This window comes from Sporothrix schenckii (assembly GCF_000961545.1).
Source record: "Sporothrix schenckii 1099-18 chromosome Unknown Cont48, whole genome shotgun sequence".
NCBI classification, from domain to species: domain Eukaryota; kingdom Fungi; phylum Ascomycota; class Sordariomycetes; order Ophiostomatales; family Ophiostomataceae; genus Sporothrix; species Sporothrix schenckii.
The window spans coordinates 128395-145388 of record NW_015971149.1 but is presented as its reverse complement, the minus strand read 5'-3'; the positions used below and the strand labels follow the sequence as shown (position 1 = coordinate 145388).

Genomic DNA, 16994 nt, shown 5'->3' with positions numbered 1-16994 from the left:
CAGGGCAAGTCCGTTACAATTTTTACTTGCAACAATCGACGAAAGATGGCCGCATTGGCCTTAGACTACATGTCAACTGTTAATTGAAGCATGCTTTTTACCTGGGGTGACAAGGGGCATGGAAGTGGAACAAGGCTTGTACAAAAAAGAAAGAATGACAAGAGAGGAAGAATGGCAGATGGTGGTGGGGGGGAGTGTGGATAGGTGTCAACGACAGGGGGTGTGCGGCTTGACGTGGACCGGACAGTGTGTGGTGGGTGGGGAGAAGGATGAGAGGCAAGCTGCTGACAGGGCCTGTCTTCTCTCTTTCCTTTTCCTTATTTTTTTTATGTACAAGGAGAGTCCTCCGCCTGTGCTCCATTCATGAAGGCATGTGTTAATGACACTGTCGGTGGACATGGGGGTGTCTTGCATGGGCTGGCTGGCTTGCGGGCTCGAAGCACAAGAAAACAGAGCCAGATGCAGAAAGGGGACCATGCTCATTTGGCCTTTCAACTTCAGTCTCCTAGAGTCCCCCGACCTTTGGGCCTCTGTTCTGCATTTTTTCTCTCGTTGTCCTTGCTGGTTCATTCCTCCGTTGTATTTTGTCTACCGCACACCACGATCACAGCAAGCAGCGAGCGATCCCGAGCTTTCGACTTGTTTCTTCCCAGTCTTTATTTCCTTCTTTACGCTTTAGTTCGACCACATGAATGGCGTACAGTAAATAAACGGCGCCCAGTTATTTCCAACAGCGGCAGAACAGAAAACACCATCCCACACTCACTCGTGCGTATTAGATGCGATGAACACACCGCATCTTCGGCCTGTATCCTGCGCACATCTTCTTTAAACCCATCGAGGAATATTCACCTTTACCAACCGTTGTTCGATCCTCTCCTTCTTGGGTTTGCTGTCCTGCTTGTCTGACAGTTGCCTGGTTGCTGAACGTTCTCTCTGCGAAGTGTAGTTGAAAAGCAGATGCCAGTGTAAGTAAGGTGCAGACAGCAAAAGCAAGGAACGCCAACCACAAACAATGCCTCACGCTTGCTAGCTGTGTCAAATACTAACCCGCAGCGTCTCGCCTTCAGTTGCGTCTGCATTTTGTGCTTTCGTCAGCAACACTCTGAACGTTGCATAAGTTGACATCGGCTTCTCTTTTCACTTCCTGGTCTTCCTCGTCGCCCTCCGAACACCATTCCGTGCCTTTTATAACTCCCCTGCATTGTTCCTCCTTGTATTCCTTGGGTTGTTTTCCATTCCTACCATCTCTGGTGACTGCCAAACACCTTGCTTTACCTGAAAGGGGCATCACACGACGTGGCTGGCTGCTGGACCTGGACCATAATATAAGTAACGGTGTGTTGCACATACCACGAAGCTCTTCAGAAAAGAAAGACCCGAGAAACAAAAGATAAATAGGCAGCCGAGACGATTTAACGAGCAAACAAAGTCGGAAGCAGGGCACTGATTTGCAAACCAGACCTGTCAAGCCAACAAAGGAGGTGGCACGCCATCTTCTTTCCTCAAAGTGGGATTATTTTGCTGCTACCAACAATAATTACCTGCCATGGACAGAGAGCACAAGAAGCCCGACTAGCAAGATCTTCTCATGGTGCCTCAATCTTGCCTCCTTCCCTGACAGGCAACAACTCACTGGCCCTCTTTGTATGCGGCACTGAACTGAAGACGCCCCCAAGGCCGCCATCAAGCAACTATACCCCCCTCCCCAATTCCTGCAGACCTCACCAGGCCCTGGGCCCTGCAGAAGACGCTGTCGAAAGGGAAAGCAGTCCAAGTAGACCAAGATTATTCTCGACCCGAGATTGATCCTTGTCATCTCTCCTCCCGTATCCACCTAATTTGGCCCCCTACCATCCTGCTCTCCCTGCTCGCTCCACTGTTCACTGCTGCCCACCTTGCCTGGCCAGGCCTTTGCCCCCATACCACTTGTATGTAAGGATAGTGCCGACAGACTTTCTCACGAAACACTCCCCTTCATCATCTGCCGTTCCATTTTATACAAGAGCACACCTCGCCCTGCGACAATAGCCATCCATCAACGGTCTTTCGTTTTTGTCTGCTCGGACTGCACTCTTGGCTCAATACGGAAAGTCGTCATCCTTTGCCGGTTCGATATTTCTCTTCTCTGTCGCATCAAACGAACATTGTCTTCATCTCTGGACGACAACAACGGCACACATCGTCGTTTTGACGCCCTGACCACCTGGATATCCGCAAAGGATCTCCGGCCTATCCTTTACTTGAATCGAAACACGGATTACAGGCACCAACGATATGGTATCTGTCTTTTCCTCTGTCGCCTGTTCCGATTTGTTCCCTTGACCATCTTCGACTAGCTGGACCGCACTCACGATTTCAGAGACAAGAGACGAAGAAATTGGGACAACGGACTCGTCGACCATCGCCCGCCAATTTACTGAGACGACCATCAGCTTCCCGGACGTGGATTGCGGCATCTTCTTCATCCGCCTTTGGTGTTCCCCGGACTGCTGAGTCTGCAGTCCGCGATATCGTTGTCCACTTATCAAAAAGCAGGGAAAAAGAAGAAAAAGGAGACAAGAAAAGCGCTTAGTTTTCTGTCCTATCTTTCTTTACTTTTTCTTCTAACTGGCTGGCCGCTCCCTTCTTGTTTCTCTTTCACCCTTCACATCTTCCCCTATTTTTGTTATTCCTCTTTTTCCAATCCACCCAAGTATCTCGCTTGAACGACTCTTGCACAACATTGGTGGTGGCATGCTCCCATGTCAACCGCAACCTACACAGCGACAATGGCAGAGCTGAAGGAGCCATCACATGGCATCTGGACCGGCTACGGCAGCCCAGTGCAAATGGCAAACGGGCGTTTCGGGCATCCGGGAGCGTTGGATCCGGTTCTTGCCAATGCGGCCGCGGCGGCACCTCCGGGCCCACAATCGGCACGGCCGAGAACAGACGCCACTGGCTATCCGTACACGCGGTACCCGCAAGACGACACTGACATCTACGGCAGACACCATTCAACGTCAAGTGCCAGTGGCGTGCCGCATCCGTCACTGACGACACACCAAAGCTACCCGAACCTGAAGCGTACCTACTCACAAACAGAGCAGCACCAGCAACCACCATCGTCGCAAGTCCCACCATACGGAGACATGGTGCAAGACATGCGCACCGAGGACGGCTCCAAAGTCAATGTGAACCAGGGCCATAAGCTTCTTTCCTTTCGACGGGCAGCGGACAAGCACACGATTGTAGACCGCCACGGCCGCATCCAGCAACTGGATCTTTCCGCACAACTGCACGGCATGTTCTTTTTGTCCGAACTGCCCACAAGCTCGAGCGACGGTTCCGTTTTGCAACCAGAGTTGACGTGCTACCGCCGCAATCTCTTCCAGATCAGCGGCACGCTGATAACACCTAGAGGGCAACTGTCCGTCGTGAACGAAGGCGGCGAAACGGTAGCAGTGAGCTCAACCGAGTTGACAATTTCCGCGATCGAGTCTGTCGATGGCCATCCGATTCGCTTGATTGTCATTCCATGGAAAACCCCACCGCCAAACTCGCCCGAAGTTGCTCAGAACCCCGATCAGGAGCCGGTGCCTCTGCCGCTGATTCCGTTTCAGGATGATGGTTCGGAGGCAGAAGGAGAGTATGCAGTTTATCCGATAGGCTGGCGCCGTCTGCAATTCCGGATGTAAGTTTAGGAGAAAGCGTGTAGGATACCAAAATGATCGAAGATATGTATATGTTGAACGGGTTCTGAATTGGTTGCTAATTTGCGATTTTTGCCTCGCAGAGCGACGGCAAATAACGGACGGCGCAAGGAGCTTCAGCAGCACTTCGTTCTACACCTAAAGGCCGTTGCAACTCTGGCCAACGGATCAAAAGTTGTCTTGGCCGAGTCGACCACCGCACCAATCGTTGTTCGTGGCCGCAGCCCACGCAACTTCCAAGCCAGAAAGGAAATCCCTTTGCTGGGTTCAAGTGCCGGTTCGAGAGGCCAGGCTCTGGTCGAGACAGGAATGGGCATCGTCGCAGGCCCTCTGACTGTGAAGACACAAGATAAAGCAAGAGCAATGGCGCTAGATTTGCCCCGTTCGTCCTTTACCTTCACCGCCGCGCCCAAGATGCCACCCAGCCCGCTGTCGATGCGGTCCAAGTACGTTTTAGAGATGTGATGGTCATTTTTGAATACAGGAGTGTAAACAAACGCTGCCAAGAGGGGTTGGAGGTATAAAAGCAACGACTAATCTCACATCTCTTTGTAGCTCGTACCCAGCGTGGAATACGCAACAGATGCCGCTGCCTCCAGCAAGTGGCGGCGCATACCCGGCAACTTCCATGGCGAATGAGCCCTACCAGAAGCTGCCGATAACGGGCTCCCCGCACTACACAGCGGAACCCCAGGAGATGCCTATGCAGCAGGCCTCGTCGATGCCGTCAGTGCAGCTCTCGCTTGTCGCTAACGACCATCCGCAATCGAACATTCGGACACAGTACGCTTATGTCCAAGGAACGTCTGCCCCGCCACCGCAAATGTCTCTGCCAACTGCTAGTGATGCCAGTGGCCTAAGCGTCCCGAGATATGTTGACAACAACGCGCGCCCGGCGAAGAGCCCCCGCCACGGAAACAATGACTCTGTCCACAGCGCGGCGTCCTTGAGCACGAGCAACGACACACCTGGCGAATATAGGTATGCCCCGACACCGTACTTGGGCGTCGGGGGCACCAGCGAGCTAAGCCCACACTCGCAGCACCCGCAACATGGTGCTCAGCACTCGCCATCGCAGCCACCTCCGCCACAACAGCAAGGACGTACCCAGCAGCAACAGTCGCAGCCTCAGTCACAGCAGCAGTCTCCGTCACAGCCACTACCTCTCCCCCACCCGCAACAGCCGCCGCCGTCACAGCAGCACCAGCACCAGCACCAGAATGCCCCCCAGCACCACCAGGGGCAGGCGTACGGCCCGACGTCCCACGATACTTCAGGCAACAACAGCACGGCCAACCCGCCTTCAGCGTCTCACCCGCCTCCCCGCGATTATTATCCATCGGCGACTTCATGGGCACAGCCTCCTGGTGATGCGAGCCAAACTCCGTATGCGAACGGCGAATCTCGACACTATTCCTTCCCCGATCAATACAAGGCCGGCCACCAAGTTAAAAATGGCGAAGCTCTTCCACAACCACACAGCTATGCTGCCCGGGGATCATTCGATGCGACGACGATGAACCACTACTCTTGGAGTGCGGCTTAGTTGTCGACAAAATGCGGCGATATACCGATGGAACCAGGAGTAGCTCACAGTCGACAAGGGCGCTCGTACGCGCATCTTGCTCACTGCGTTATATATACTTTTATTTCTTGGCTGTCATTTTTTGAGTGAACTTTGTTTTTAGGAGGGGGGGAGGCAGGTGGGTGGTTTGAGTGCTTTTTATATATCTGTCAGTTTGTGTCTTTCTTTTGGGATGAAATATATTATCAAGGGGCAAGCATGAGGACCATTGGGCACAGCAATCGGGTTGGCGCAAAATGGGACGGTGGTTGTTTTTTTCATAGCCGCTATTTTGAGCGGTCTCTTGTCGTTTTCTTTTCCTTCACGCGTCGATACCACTGCGTGACTTTTTCTCTTTGGATCTCTCTTTTAGTTCGACAACGTGTATTCTCTTGTCCTGATCCGAACAATATTGTGGGTTTGTGCGTTTCGTCGTTGTGAGAAACGTCGGTAAATGGATAGGTGCGATGGGAATTGAGTCTCGCTGTGAAATGAGGAGCCAAAAAAAAAAAAACCGAAACCGCGGATGCCATGACTCGATTACTTATATATTGGTTATACGATATCGTCTTGTTTTGATTGTCGTGTCCTAGGTATGTTTTGCCTGTTGTGTGCATATGTGTGAGAGGTGGACGTGAACGATGGGGGGGAAAAACATCCAGAGTTGCGGCAGCAACGTGTTATTATTGGACAGGGCGACCGTCGGCTTCTTGCTGTGTTTGAATAATTTGTGACGCAGGGTGTGCCTATCTTGAGAGCAGGACTAGTTGCGTACACATATCTCTCCTTGACAAAAAACAAAGTGTGTTAGTGGCATTATATAAGTAGAACCGGCGTCGCAGAGGTATTGAGGCACTAGATGCCTGAAATATGAGATGGACGGACCCAAGGCCAGATGCAGGCGAGGTCCTCTCTTTCAAACAGAATAATAGAGCGTAGTATCCCGGTCGGGCTAGCCGGGTAAAGGAAAGAGGCAAAACATAATGCAGATGGGAGGCTGGTGAGACGATACACTAGTGAAAGCAGGCGGCAATATGAACCGTAGCCCGTTGGTGATAATGGTAAAGCAGAAAGGGAGTGAGCTTGTAGAGAGTGAACGAGGGAAGTCCGGGAAGGTGAAAATAAAAAAGAAACGAGGTCCCACGACGTAGATAAAGGGAGGGAGGAGGGGGCACGGGAGTCCATGAATTTTGGGGCGGCTGCGTGAATCGGGAAGTGGAAAAGCGTGGGACAGCGGTCTCGTCGTTGCGTTGGCTCGTGTTAGTTCTGTTGATCCTCTTTTGACCTAGCTAGCCAAGTGACGTTTTCGACATCCTCTTTTTTCTTTGCTCTTTCTTTTTACCTTATTTCTTTTCTTTCAAAGGATGCCTACGAATGTAATTCGGCTCTGCAATTGGGTAAGAGCGGGTAAAAAGGCAATGGTCAAGGCCGATCATTACTCCGTATCGTTGATGTGAGATTGACACAAGCCGAAAAAGACCCAAAGCTGATGAGAGAGGCCCTTAGGTACGTCTTACTTTGTATGCAGGCAGTTATGACAGACAGTGTGGAATATGGCATGCATCGAAGCTCTTTTTTACGGCCTGTTTCAACAGCTTCTTGTTCACGGTGAGGACGTCCATCCATATTTGGCACAAACGAGAAAGAGGCAGCTGCAGGAGGCCGTTTTGGAACCGCGGCAGGGCGCCATACATTTGTTCCGTGCATATTGGGGCTCCGCAAGCGTGGCCGATCGGCATCTGCATCATGGGTCATGCAGGGCAGTCTGGCTCGAACCAGCCATGACCCGTTGTGATGGGCAGCTGGTGAGTCTACGCCCTAGCCACCCATGCGGTCGTCCACAACAGCTGAGAAACGCCTCCTTGGCCCCAACGCACCTTCAGCTGACTTGACCGGCTGAGCTCAAAATTGATGTTGTGCCAGTCTCCTGTCTTTGGTTGTTTCGCGTTCTTGTGAAGCCTCTGGAGACACCTGTCGGGTTGCCCTTGTGGCACAATCCAACAGAATTGGATGCCAAACAATGGGATTGTGAGAATTCGATGTGTTTGTACGACACACCGAAAAGCATGGGGAACTTGCAAATTGCGTATTACCACTTAATACATAGTATGTTGCACTGTGCTGGGAATTACGATAAAGCACCTAGAAACGGGAGGTCACATGATCACACTGCAAAAGTTGTATCGCCAGCTGGTTGACAGCTGTCCTAGCTCACCGAGATTTTCCTACTTCAGTCTCTTCTTTTCTTGTGCTGCGACATTTGACTTTCGTCAATTTGCCTTTTACGGACCCGCCCATAACAATTCAGCGACGCATAAGGATTCTTGGCAGAAATTTTCGGCCTTGTTTAATACCAAGAGCGTTAGATTTCATTCGCCTCGGCCGCAGACCATGGCCTATCTCATGAATCACACCAGAGCGTTTGTACATACACACAAGCCAATCCGCACACGTTATTAGTGCCAGTTCTAACAATCCAACCAGAGTTCGGCGAGAGGACCTTGCTAGGGAAGCAGATGAACATGCTGACGGCAATTCTGCACCCCGCCGTGTTGAGTATGATGGAGCAGGTGATGAAGAGGTTGCCGCCGCACGTGCTGCACTCGACGCCTACGTGAAAAGCTCATTAAAGCTGGAGTTTGATGTGCCCCCACAGCCAACGCCGTCAAAAACTGTCGTAAGCAGTGCAAACGACAAGGATATTGAAGATGCTGGCGACGATGAGTCCACGGATTCTTCAAATGACGGCGGTACACAGCGGGGGTCAAGAAAGGGACGCAAAACACAACGCCAGCGAAGCAAGAAAGACGAGGCCGCAAGTAAAACGATATGCGGCACAACGGAGTTTGCTTTCCGGATGTTCTCCGGGAGTGGAAACGCCGCAGTGCCCGTCCAAAGTACAGACACGTCGACAGAAACTATATCTACAAATGCAGCTGTGGCGCCGACGCCGGTTGTTCTGCTTGATGACGGCGATGGGTCCGAACTTCTCGGCCCCGGTGGCCTTCTCAACCCGCCTCGGCCTCTCAGCTTCTACCTAGCCGGCGAGCCGTCGTCTGAGGCATTGGCGCGCTATTGTCAGATCGCGGTCTCCGGCGAAGATATCCTCAAGGCCAGCCGCGAGGCTCGTGCGTGGGGCTGGGAGGTTACATGGCGTGCACGCACCGTCGTGCAGGCGCCCAGTAAGACTGCTATGCGGGCCCTCCTGGCCAACGCTCTGCCCCCGGACGGGGTAGCCGCGTTACCCGAGAACCTCACGCTGGCGTTTGCATCAGCCCCCAATACGGTTCCATCCTGGGCATCTTCTCAGTCACCCGAACCGATCGGAACGTTACCGCTCTTGCCCCAAGCCTCCGACACTCCAGAAACAAAACCAAAACACCGCCGGCCCGGCAAACGGCAACGAATTATCCTACGGAAGCGTGAGCAGGACCGACGCGAGAAGGCCGCCAAGGCGGTCGCTCGGGCACTGTCCAAAGAGGACCACCTGATGGAAAAGAAGAAGCGGCTCAATCGTATCAAGAAAATGAGGCGGCGAGAGAAGAAGAGGGCAGCCAAGGGTGGCGAAGGCGTCGACGGCGGCGGTGACGACAGCAGTGACGATTTTCGCGCCAATTGAGCGTAGTTTTGTCCTTTGGGGTTTTAAAGTATGATACTGCTTTTACACATTGTAGCGAGCCTAGGTACAGTCACAATTTAGGTGACCAAAGTTGGCAGTCAATTCATTACAATCTTACGTTTTCTGAAAAAACTTGCGTTGCCAATTTGCGTGTCGTCGTTGAGTCACAAGCCACACTTGCACGTTTGCACCGCCACATATCCGTCAAACTCGAAGCCTTCAGAATCCACGATTATTGTGCAGTGGGGCGTGCCATTTAACAAGCTTGCATTGGGGTGGGTCCAAAGTCTGAGCTCCTGCCGTTAATTACATGTGGCAGAAAGTACGACAGTTACTGCTCAACGCTCTGTGTCGTACCTCCGTCACAATATCGACGCGCGCAAAATATCAGTCCATTTGGTCTCCTACACGCCAGTACTTCGCGCGTTCCGCTTCGCCCTCCACCACGAATAACGTCGTAGCTCTTCTCTTCACCCAATTTCAACCAAGCGCGCAGGCGGGCACCATAACCCTTGCATCGCAAGTGAACGAACCTCCCAACAGCCGTCGAGCTGTGAGAGGGGGAGAGAGAGCTACCTTTCTCGCCTTTCCTCACAAACTTTATTAATTGTCGTGCTATACTCTATAAACAGACCACATGATGAGCAACGATCCAATATCATTGGCGTCGCTGTCGTTGACGCACGTCTACTATGTATGCTATGCTTCCGGCTTTTTCTCAATCCCCCTTCACGTTGTTCGACCGGTCATGTTTGCTGACTAGTATTTTTACCTTTCTACTCTTCCAGGACCCAAATGATTTTATTTCTTACGTATGCGCCTGGCTCGCTCTCGTGCCGCAAGCCATTATCATAGTCTACGTCACTCTTGTCTGGAGCACCCGCGAGGCCGAGGTTAGTCTTGCTTTGGCTGGCCAGCTCGTCTGCGAGGGCGTCAACTTTGTCTTGAAACGCATTATCAAGGAGGAGCGCCCGCAGCACCACTATCACGGGTCCATGCTGGCTTCGCTCCTACGCGGTCTTGGCGATGACGGCGGCAAAGCAGGCAACGGAGAGGCGGGCGCGATTGCCTCGGGCAATGGGCTTCGGGGCGGTTCTGGGGGATTTGGCGGCGGCCAATTGCTCCCCATCCGTGGTGGCTACGGCATGCCCAGCTCGCACGCCCAGTTTGCCGGCTTCTGGGCGCTCACCATTTCCCTGTTTCTACTCGTGCGGTACGAGTCGCAGTCTCAAAAGTCAAAAGCCACACCGCCACAGACACCTACAGTGTGGTACAAGCCCTCGTCACTGTCATACTTCGAGCGCGTCGCCGCCAGCGTCTCCGCATTCATCATGGCTTTTTTTATCGCGTGGAGCCGCGTTTATCTTCACTATCATACTCCCCGTCAGGTCCTTGTCGGTTTTGCTGCTGGCCTCGTCGTCGGTGCTGGGTGGTTTGGTGTCACGGCGGTTGCGCGTCAGACGGGCCTCCTGGCCTGGGGTTTAAACCTGCCGCTGGCACAGTACCTGCGGTTCCGGGACTTGGCGTTGCGCGAAGATGTACTACAAGCTGGCTGGGAAAAGTGGCAGGTACAGCAGGCTGCCAATGAGGTGAAAAAGAAAACTTGACTATGAAAGCTAAAAAATCAAAGGCGGAGGTATATGGGCTAGAGATAGGAAACGGCACGGTGTAGGGCTTCCTTAGCACCTCTTTGAAGCTAACCGTTTTCACTGCGGTTATTTTGTGCTGTCAATGGAGGTGCAGGGTTCAATGTACCAATTTAAAGAACACAGAGTATGCAGGACTTCGCGGGACACAAACGGTCGTACGAACTAAGCACGATTGACTTCAGCTTGAGATATTGTGTTAGTAGAACGTGATTGAGCAAGTGAGTGATGTAATATTTGGTCAGATTGGCTAGCCACTGTATACAAGTGTCCAATTATATGAGAATAGAGAACCGTGCGCCTCTGGTGTAAATAAAGAGACCTGGTAATAGAGAACGTGAATGGGGGAGAAGAAAAGGAAATAAATAAAAAAATGGAGAGAAGGTGAGAAAGTAAAAAAGAAACAAGAGACGATAGCGAGAAAACAAGCGCGTTGTGAATCTTTGACGCCACGACAATGCAAAAAATACATGACTCTCCACAGGGTGCTTCTTGCTGAGAAACACGGGTCATACAGAAGAGAAAAAAAGGCGGATATCCAGTAATAGGAGAAAAAGGAGAAAGGTAAAGATACAAAGTGGTTCGCTTTACGGTGACGTCGGTGTCATCGTTGGTCTATAAAGAAGGTGGTATTCTTCCTGCTGCAAAACTAGCATGAAAGAAGCGCAAAATAAAGACAACAACAGATGCTGGGTTAAAGTAGAAAACAAAGTTCGCCGGAGCTTCACTGGGTGTACAAAAATGTCAGAAAATGATGTCGTGATGCATTTGCGATTAAGTGAAAGGTCTGGAAAAGCTAGACTGAGTAGCATACATGATTAAATCCAATCACTTGTTGTCTTGCCTGGTACTCCTGTGTGGCTTGCGGACGAGGCTTCCCGGCGGAGGGTGGACGCCGTGGAGCGCACTGCCGAGCTGTTACTCCGTGACACTGGCGCAAAACCAACACCGCGTGGGCTTGGTAGCTTTGTTGTCAACAGTGCTTTCGTCGGACTCCTCTGTTGGCTGTATACAGACGGACTTGATCTTGGGCCGCTGGCAAAAATATCATCATCAGGGTTGTACCCATTTGGTTCTAATGTCTGGGACCGGAGCAGGGCATCCTCTCTGGTAGTAAGCGAAAAGTCCGAGGTGACGACGTTCTCCTGCAGGTGGGGGACAGGAGGCAGTGTCTTCATCCGAGCATCTTTTACAGGATCCCGCACTGGAGAGGCATCCTCAACACTGGCCAGCTCATCCCTGCTGTCCTTGGTTGCTAGGCGCGCAAGGTTGGACAGTGGGCTAGGACGGCGCGTTGGCGCCATTTGTGAAGACTGTAATGGCTGTTGTTGTTCTTGTTTCTGTGTAAGAACAGCAGCCGCCACCTTCTGCTGTTCAGCTTCAATTTTTCCGGGAACTGCTGCAGCGGCGGCTTCTGCATCACCTGCACCAGACATATAGAGGTTGTACACCTTTTTATCCAATATCTGGGAATCCATGGGTGCAAAATCTTCGACATTTGATAGACGCAGACCAATCTGCACAGTGGCAGACGATGCCATGGATGAGTCTCGCCGGTGGCGCCCTGCTGTCAAATTGTTCATAGATGGCGGAGGCTTCAATGAGCTCATGTCATAGCGGCCATTGTTGCTAGCTGAGACAAGTTTCGCTGTTCCAGGCATGTACGTTGTCGCAGGGAGAAGTACCAACGACTTTGTTGCCGCTGGAGAGAATGAGAGTTTTCGTGTAGAGGCCGTCAACATAGCCGATGACGACGTTAATGATGCAGACGACATCTGAGCGGGTTCGGGGGCTTGAATAGAGACCGCAGTGGCTGAGTCTGACGTCATGTTTAAAGGATAGAACGCGTTGGATCTTAATGGATTCGGTCGGCTTGCGGTGATGGCATAGGAAGGGGAAGGGCCACGATTGACCAGCATGCCGGCCTCATCTTCTTTCCCGTCATGCACGCTGCCGCTGATAAGGCTAGCATCACTCAACATACGGCGAAGGTCAGCACCGTTGCCAACGGGGCCCATCATATGGCCTTGGAAATCAGGCTCGCTTCCGCCGTAATGACGAATCCTGTCCTTCATACGATGACGCTCGTACTCCCCCGACTTTCCACGTGGCCCAATGGTCGAAACGGTGGTGGAACGCAAGAAGAGATGCAGGCCACCGGTCATCAGGCCTGAGACTCCGGCAACCACAGAGGCGACCATGGACAAACTAATGGCTTGCCCACCGCCGTCGTCTTGTTGGTATTGGAAGCCAAGCGAGAAAAAGAAGGGAATAATAAGGGTCTATAAGGCAATGTTAGACATGGAACAAAAAATCGAACGCTATAGCCGAGTTCTAATTCTAGTACTGACGTTAGAGAGGATACCAAGAGCGAGGTAGTACACCATGCGTGAAGCAGAAATTCGCTCCGAGATGTCGATTTTTATGCTTCGTGTCAAGCGCACAAAGATAATGGCGGTACATAGCACTAGAATGATGTCGATGGCAAGCAGTACAGCAAAGCAGCCGCGTGAGTAGATTGCCACAAACCAGAATAAAGAAGCAAAGCAAAAATCAGGTGACCGAATAAAATCGGCGACAAGAAAGTTGGTAAGCAGCAGTATGCCCAGCACGATGAGGCAGACGGTTGTAGTGTACTTTCCACGCGCGGGAAAGGGCTTCTTGCGGAGACCTCGAATAGCAAATTCGACACCGAAGACAAGCTGGATATAAGGGACAATGAACACAGCTGTGCACATTAGTTTACTGACGTATTTAAAAGGTTGGTGCGTTTCTCGTTGCAGCTTACCAGGTAACATAAATTGCGAAACCAGAGTGCAACCAATGCTCAGAAGGCTTTGGAGACCCTGTGCTTGGGCCACTGAAAATCCAATTCCTTGGACGGCGATGCCAATGGAGATAACAAGAGGAAAAACTTCTGCGGTTTGAATGAAAGACGTCTTGGGGCGGTCGACGGCTGCACCATAGCGCCTTTTGTTTCTTCTTCTACTTGAATATGCATCGTAAAGGATGCCGCAGGCAGTGGCAAAGGCAGCCACTGCATTGAAGGCAGCCAGTATTATTGTTGACGTTCGAATGGACTTCGCAGCTGCGAATCGCAGTTCGCTGATAAACTGTATTTGCTGGTGTGTTGCGTTGGCGCCAAATTGAAATCCTCCTGATGATTTGTTTGAGAAGCCGTCAGGAGCATCGCGAACTGCCAGCCAAGCCGCTTCTGGCAATATTCGTAAGCTGTCCATTCTTTTTGTTATGCGTGAGGTTGTGTGAACTGTATTTGTGTATTTGCGAAAAAGGTGAAAGGCGATACGACAATAAAAGGTCGTAAGGAGGGCGGCAGAGAATAACGACGACAACTCGGGCTGACGCCGAGCGTCGAACGGCGGGAGGGAGAGCCACGGGATGGCAAAGAGTTGATGGCGAGTTGGGCCGTCTCTCTCCCTACGTTGTTGGCCAAGTCATTTAATCCGCGCGTATTTGTCGTCGGTTCGGTGATGTGGTTGAGCAATGAAGACGGCAAAAATATGAAGAGAGAGGAAGAAAATCTCGAAGCATAAGGATGCAAAAAGAACGTAGGAGGAGAAAAGACAAGATGGAATTTGCGGGGAGGAGAGGCAAAGAAAGGAAAGACTGTGTCGTGTCTGAGGATAAGTGGGGAGGGGCCGGGAGAGAGAACTCTGGCGAACAGACATGCAATTTCTGGTAGATGGTGCGGCAAACGGGCGAAGAGGGACCAAGAAGGCCAGAGTGAAAGTGCGTGGAGTAAGTTGGAGAGGAAGCCAGACGTATTCGACGTACAGATATGAAAGACCAAGAGACAGATAGATGATGCGTGTGTTGAGAAGAGGAGGAACGGAAAGATCGAAAGTGAGAAAGCCAGGAGCAGTACGTCGAACACCGCCCACATTTTCTTGCGGGCGAGCCGGTTGAGTGGCCAAGGAAGGAACAGGGACAGGGGCTGTTGAAAGTGGTAGAGGTGAATAGCTAGCCGGGAGAGGGGGACGAGGGATGACGGAAAGCAAAGAAGGAGGATGTTAAGGGTGCTGCAGCTGGGCCGAGATGCCAGGAACAGCTCGGTATGTGTCTGATGCAACACGAGCAGGCTACCGTGGATGTCCTGCATGCTTTGTCCTGTCTTGTGCCGGAGATGCCTGGGTAGCAGTAGGCACCCCCCTTTGCAAGTATTAGCAGGTTTGATGTCGGTGCCCTCCCCGTCTGCACCTCAAATCTACCCCGGGAGTTGCACGCAACCGCGGAAAAGACGAAACAATATTGAGCTAATGCCAAGGGACGACTCGAGTTGCAACCACAAAACAAAGAAAGAGGTCAGATAAAAAGGCCAGGGTAACAGGAGCAAGTGCCTGTAATCCTTGTTGAACCAAAAGGCTCTGGCAATTATTAAGAGGGCAAGATAGTAGATAGTCGAAGACGGAAAAGAAAATGGCAGAAACGGCCGAGATGTCTTCTAGAAGAGGACTGATCGGAGACCATGGGTGGCCGCATAATGGTTGGATGCATACAAAGCTGAACGCTCCTGGTTGGCTTCGAGTCAATGTGGAGAACATGTGAGAGGATGTCAAAAACTCAGACCAAAAAGTAGAATCCCGTCATGCATGTTCAATCTGTGTGCGGTTGGCATCATGACAAAGTCTTTGGTACAGGATTGTTACCGTTTTGGTACCCCGAGCCGCTGTTGCCATTTAGTTTAGTGTCCTCGGTCGAGCCAAAAGCCATGTTCCGAACTGTAAGCGCAAACGTCAGGTCGTACTCGATACTTGTAGAATCTCTTTTTGTTTGTTGTGCAGGTGAATATCGAGTCAGATCCCAAGATAAGACGAGATGCTTGCTAGGATCACATAGCTTTCCAAATTGGAGAAAACGGGCTGCAATTGTCATCCGAAGCTTTCTGCTAAGCTCCTTAATGGCGAACTGGACTCGATTGGCCCATGTATTGTCCCCCGCTCTGCTACGTGACAAACAAGCAGAGCCGTAACTGTTTTTTTTTTGTGGAGGGTACACCAGTGGTTCCGCGGTGGTAGTGTGCAAGGTAAGAGGATAAGAAGCGATGGGGAGCAGGTGGGCATGGAACGTATTCATCCGGTCAGAAGATCATTGGCCAGGACAGAAAGGGCTGTCGTGAAAGCATTGAGACTACGATCGAGGTGAAGCAGTTTTGTAACGACTATGAGTTTCGTAACGTTGAACAGCGCGACCCCTTGCACATTGGTTGGGAAGGAACAGGGTGCATCAATACCTGGGGTATATGTTCGATGGCAAGGGTTGTTTTTGGAAGCTGGACAGGCTGGTCCCAGCCGCAAGGGAAGGTACGAATGTCAAACAAGCTACTGCGCTAGTAAATTAACAGACTAGTGTGCTGTGATTCCTACGTCGATCAAACCATCCATGTCTCCACTCTATCATTGACAGCTATTATTGACGAGGCAAGCCACACCTATCAGCCACATTGTGCCACCCTGAACCCAACCAACCGCACACCAAGAACGTCTCTTTACTTCTACATTCCCTACTTTCTTCAAGTAGTTTTTCGGACGACCGTGTGGCGTGGAACGTGGAGGTATGAGGATCAAGACGAACAAACAGGAGGCCTTTCCGGTTTTTGCATCAAGTTGGTTGTGACCAAATAAGAGAGTGAAAATTCAGAATCTGTATTTTCTTTGTGTTTTCTTTTGGGGTGGGAGGCGCGGGAAGCTCCTAAGTGTCTTTTCCATTTTATTCAGATTAACCTCTAGTGTGTGTGAATAATTTTCATTTCTAGGGCATTCTGCCACTGTTTCTTGTAGTATATGCACACATCACGTCGTGGACGAAATAACTTTCTAGGAATTAAGGAGCTTTGTATCAAATGGCCCACTGAGTTCTAACACGGAACGTTGGATGCGGTGACACAAGTTTATTTAAGAACTGCTGGGGCCAGATATTTTGAGACGGGATATACGACAGTATCCTAACCTCATGATGTAGGTGTGGGTTTTTCCTCATCCAAATGGGGATCACTTAAATGGCAAAACTAAATGACCAAAATAGAGCTAAATAAAACTCAATACAGATTCTCGTCACTGTCGTTAGTCTTGATATTGCCATTAACGATGTAAGGAGCATCGACATAAGATCAAAACTGAGGAGATCTCTCATTAGCCCGCCATTTATGAGAACTTATTCCGGGTCGTCGGAGCTCCTGAAGTTTCTTGAGTATCATCGACACTGTACACGAGAATAAGACATCTTTTATTATTCGCCGCGTCTTATAAGCCTTTTACCCGTAGACAATTCTTATCATAGACCAGTTAAATATAGAAGTAGCGTAAAAAGATACTGAAAGAAGAAAATGACAGAGCAATGTGAGACAAGCAATCGACAAACCAAACGCATGTCTGAGAACTGGGGGGAAGGCGATACTTGGGAACCACAAATTCCTTTCTATCGCGAAGGTTCCTACGAAGCAAATCGATCTC

General features: G+C 50.9%; 4 protein-coding genes across 4 annotated transcripts; 3 read left to right on the top strand and 1 right to left on the bottom strand.

The window, feature by feature from the left end:
* Positions 1 to 2771: 2771 nt before the first annotated feature.
* On the top strand, positions 2772 to 5241 carry SPSK_01030 (heterokaryon incompatibility protein; the record flags this gene model as incomplete). The annotated part of the gene is made up of 3 exons (XM_016727961.1): positions 2772 to 3676; positions 3779 to 4141; positions 4251 to 5241. 3 exons carry the CDS (start codon positions 2772 to 2774, stop codon positions 5239 to 5241), a joined length of 2259 nt encoding a protein of 752 aa, XP_016583888.1.
* Positions 5242 to 7650: 2409 nt separating this feature from the next.
* On the top strand, positions 7651 to 8878 carry SPSK_01175 (uncharacterized protein; the record flags this gene model as incomplete). The annotated part of the gene is made up of 2 exons (XM_016728106.1): positions 7651 to 7679; positions 7744 to 8878. 2 exons carry the CDS (start codon positions 7651 to 7653, stop codon positions 8876 to 8878), a joined length of 1164 nt encoding a protein of 387 aa, XP_016583887.1.
* A 637-nt stretch (positions 8879 to 9515) lies between these two features.
* Positions 9516 to 10485, top strand: SPSK_01227 (dolichyldiphosphatase; the record flags this gene model as incomplete). The annotated part of the gene is made up of 2 exons (XM_016728158.1): positions 9516 to 9572; positions 9667 to 10485. 2 exons carry the CDS (start codon positions 9516 to 9518, stop codon positions 10483 to 10485), a joined length of 876 nt encoding a protein of 291 aa, XP_016583886.1.
* An 857-nt stretch (positions 10486 to 11342) lies between these two features.
* On the bottom strand, positions 11343 to 13763 carry SPSK_01035 (uncharacterized protein; the record flags this gene model as incomplete). The annotated part of the gene is made up of 3 exons (XM_016727966.1): positions 11343 to 12806; positions 12876 to 13252; positions 13313 to 13763. 3 exons carry the CDS (start codon positions 13761 to 13763, stop codon positions 11343 to 11345), a joined length of 2292 nt encoding a protein of 763 aa, XP_016583885.1.
* Between the last annotated feature and the right edge of the window lie 3231 nt (positions 13764 to 16994).